General features: G+C 42.1%; 2 protein-coding genes across 7 annotated transcripts in view; one reads left to right on the forward strand and one right to left on the reverse strand.

The window, feature by feature from the left end:
• mdga2a (MAM domain containing glycosylphosphatidylinositol anchor 2a) overlaps positions 1 to 4,078 on the reverse strand; it is a 216,447-nt gene that overhangs the window by 97,238 nt on the left and 115,131 nt on the right. The window lies entirely within an intron of this gene.
• The window catches only part of LOC123977424 (receptor-type tyrosine-protein phosphatase-like N), a 23,165-nt gene continuing 22,290 nt past the window's right edge, over positions 3,204 to 4,078 (forward strand). The window contains exon 1 of the mRNA XM_046060083.1: positions 3,204 to 3,282. Within this exon, the coding sequence (XP_045916039.1) occupies positions 3,204 to 3,282 (79 nt within the window). The remainder of the gene's footprint in view (positions 3,283 to 4,078) is intronic.

A 4,078-nucleotide genomic window follows, 5' to 3' on the forward strand; every position in this document is an offset into this window, starting at 1 on the left:
GACGCTTCTGACGCTGTGTCTTGTTCAAGAGTGGCTTGACACAAGGAATGCGACAGCTGAAACCCATGTCCTGCATACGTCTGTGCGTGGTGGTTCTTCAAGCACTGACTCCAGCTGCAGTCCACTCTTTGTGAATCTCCCCCACATTTTTGAATGGGTTTTGTTTCACAATCCTCTCCAGGGTGCGGTTATCCCTATTGCTTATACACTTTTTTCTACCACATCTTTTCCTTCCCTTCGCCTCTCTATTAATGTGCTTGGACACAGAGCTCTGTGAACAGCCAGCCTCTTTAGCAACGACCTTTTGTGTCTTGCCTTCCTTGTTCAAGGTGTCTGTGTGGAATGAATGTAAACATTATACAAGTTTCACTTTTTGAATGGAATTACTGAAATAAATCAACTTTTTGATGATATTCTAATTATATGACCAGCACCTGTATATTGATATAACCTTCTTCAAAATGTCCAGAGAGTTGAGTCAGTGCCTCTTTGGCAGAGCTGCATAAAGTTGCAAAGGTGAAACAATTAGTCAATGGACAGAAAATCAACACAATAAAAACATTTTTGACCATTTTGATTTTTAAACAATTAGTATTTGCTACTTTTCCCTGTTTTTATATAATCTTAAACTGAATCTCTCTGGTCTTTGACTTTTTATTGGACAAAACGAGACTTCAGCTTTTGGCTCTGGGAACTTAGGATTTGATATTTTCTAATATTTTAAAGACTGAAATACTAAGTTTAATCATTCAACATGTTTGTTGAGGATGAGAAACTGAAGAAAAGTTCACGGAGTTCTTTTTTAGGAGCGTTGATAGAAATGCTCTTAGGCAACATACGGAGCTATTAAGAGCTCTGTTTTTACCTTTTGTCTTCCCGGCTGCTGTTTCATCCTGACACATCACACATGCTTTCTGCAGATGGAGATGTTTGTCTTATCTCAGGTCTCAGAGCTTTGAGCGATTCAGAAATAAAATACTCGCCGGATGAGTCACGAGTTCTTTGTTTTTAAGCTTCTGATTGTTTTTCCTGCAGATATTTTTCCTTTGTCTTGTCATTTCACTTTAGTGTTTCTAAACCACGCGCCCACTTCCTGTGTGCTTGCTCCTGCAGGGTTTCTTCGAGTTGTTCCCCACAGTGAGGAGCATGCTAGTGGTCGACTAGAGCCGGGAAGGATTTTACGTTGTTCTTACTGCAGCGCTTCCAGGACTCTACACATGCTGATGCAAAGAATATTTACATCAGAAATGGTGTCAAGCTTGACTCATGTTGAAAATAATAATAAACAGATTTCTCACACCCAGTGGAGAAAATCACATCTTTCTTACAAACTGAAAATAATAAAAGATTGAGAAGCTTTCTCGAGTTGTCCGGATTTGTTTTTCATGTCCTGGCAAAAGCAAAGCAACATGTCTCATCTTCGTTTGGTTAGTACACAAATGAAAGTAAATGGGGAAGGTTTCATTCTGCTGGAGAAGCTGTTCTAATCCAATTTCACCTCCTCACTTTTAATCAAACACTGCGAGGAGCCAGATGTGCTTCTCTGCCAAGACTCAGACAGGTTTTTGGCAGAATGAGATGGACTTCATGATGGTGAGAGAGGGACACACCTCCACACTGCAAGAAATGCCTGTAGACTCAACTGTTGAGTTTTATTACCTTATGAAATAACCCAGCTGGTGTGCCAGGATGAAATTTTCTGGAAATAAATGTCCTGAAACAAGCAAAATTAGAAAGAAACAAATGAATCGCCTGAAAATAAACTACAATAACCCTGCACTAAATTCTTGTGGAGCCAAAAATAGTGGGTTGTGGTGAGTCACAAGCATTTAACACTTTTTTTTTATTGCCCTTTTAAGTAAGAAAGTAAACAGAATTTCATAAAACAAAAGCTCTCTTCAAAAATACTAAATGATTTACAATAATTGAATAGTATAATAGAAGCAAGTAAGATCCAGAACTTTAAATCTTTGATAGTTTGGCTTTTTCTTCACTGATTTGTTTAAATTATTTCCATTATTTAAAGGAGGATACTGAGTTCCAGGGCTGAGGGGCCCAGACAGCAAAGGGCCAGTCAGTTGTCGATATATTAATTATAAGAAGGGGCCTGCCAGAGGACCTCGAGCAGCGATCAGGCTCATAAGGGGCAGATCACGGCAGTGAAATCAGTCTCAAACCCGTGAAGGGCAGCGAGGAAAGGTGCGATGTGGGCACTTCTCTGTTTAAAGCCTGGCAGCAGCGTTTTGTGTCTGCTGCTTTTTGCTGATATCAGAGTAATGTGCGTTGCATTAGTCAAGTCTGGAAGAGATAAAAGCGTTGGTGACCTTCTGTAAGTCTGCAGAGGAAAGGAATGACCTCATCTTGGTTAGCAAAGCACGGCTGCACCACTTCAGTGAGTATCAAAGGAATCAAACGTGGGATGCTGAACGTATCTAAAATTACCTCCATTACTTTCTACCTAAACTCCACTATACTCCAGTGAATTTAACCTGAAGCCACTGTTTACTCCCCTGCATTTATTTGACAGCAGTTTTCAGATTAAGATTTTACATTTAAGAAACAACAACATGATATATATATATACAGATGTGATTGAACATTACACAGGTGGCAGCACGAGGTAGTGACACAGTGTCGAAATATAAATGAATAAATATGATTGCATGACAATGATGAACTTATTTAGAGAAAAATCGTTAAAAATAAATCAGAATGTGTTTATCAGAACTTTGTTTTTCTCTTCTTTCCTCTCATCTGACGGGCCCCTAAGATTTATCAGGGGACCCTTTGGGAACAACTGGGGAACCTGGGGGACCACTGGACCAACTAACTATTAGCCTTTTACCAATTTAATGATATATATTTTTAAACAATCTGCAGAATACGGCTGCACTCTTACTTCTTAGACAACTGATAACACATATGTAACCTACTTTTAGGACATTGTTGTTAAGTGAGCGGTTTTTTTATTCGCTCAACTCGTGTTTTAAAACATTTCTTGCAGCGTGGCGCCTCCTGTGGTCGTGTTTTCCTCTCTCTTCCTCTCCCTGTCTCTCTCTTTTTCTCACTCACACTTCCTGTCCATCAGTCCCGTGCAGCAGCAGCAGCAGCAGCAGCCTCTCCTCAGAGATGGAGAGCTGGTAGAAGCGCAGCAGCAGCGGCCGCTCCCCCCCTGACTCGCTCCGGTGGATGTTGGATGTACCATGAGGTCTCCGCAGCTCTGGGCGGCTCTGTGCCTCCTCCTCACCGCCTCCTGCCGGCTCTGCGCGGCCGCCCGACACGGTAAGACGCTTCAGACCTGATCCAGCACTGATGGAGACGGATGCACTTAATGAAGTAGCTGCATGCGGGCGGCAGGGCGGCGCGTAAATCACGACTTCCCCGATGACAAGTCCCTGTTGCGGTGTTTTATAGTGTCTGTTTACTTTAGCAGCGAGTTTACAGTGACCTCATAGCACTTCTTCATGTTAGACCTACTGTTATTATCTTCTCTCTGTCTCTTAAAGATATGATAAAATCTGCAGTTTTTCCTGCGATGTTTTGGTTGTTTTTCTCTAAAATGTGCTGCAGGATTTGTAGAAAATCTAAGTTGCTCGATCCTCCCGTGTGATGCGCGCTAAACTCGAGTGATGCTCCTTAAAATAAAGGAGGAAATCGTTTGGCTGTAATATTCCTATAATAATCTAAGAGTGAGTTTTAATTTGGTGTGACGCCCCAGAAAAACGTATGATCAGTTTTGCTGTTTTATGCAGCAGATATAGATGTCAAGCTCAATCTAACCTGCCGGACTTTTTCCATTTTATAGTTGTTGTTCATCTGATATTTGTTGTGTTTGGTGCTCATCTGCTTCGGATCTGTTTACACCGGCGCTAAATCACTGACGCAAATGCTCCGACCGCGGGTCAGCTCGGATGTGTCTGGCCGCCCGAACGAATCACTTTGTTGTTCAATGTGCGACGACAACCACAATCACACCAGCAAACAGCAAGAGATAGAAAAAGAGGGAGAGAGAGACCCTGGTGAGACATGCAGCCTCAGAGAGAGAGAGAGAGAGGGGGGGGGGGGGGGGTTTTGTTTT

This window comes from Micropterus dolomieu, linkage group LG10, assembly GCF_021292245.1.
Source record: "Micropterus dolomieu isolate WLL.071019.BEF.003 ecotype Adirondacks linkage group LG10, ASM2129224v1, whole genome shotgun sequence".
NCBI classification, from domain to species: Eukaryota; Metazoa; Chordata; class Actinopteri; order Centrarchiformes; family Centrarchidae; genus Micropterus; species Micropterus dolomieu.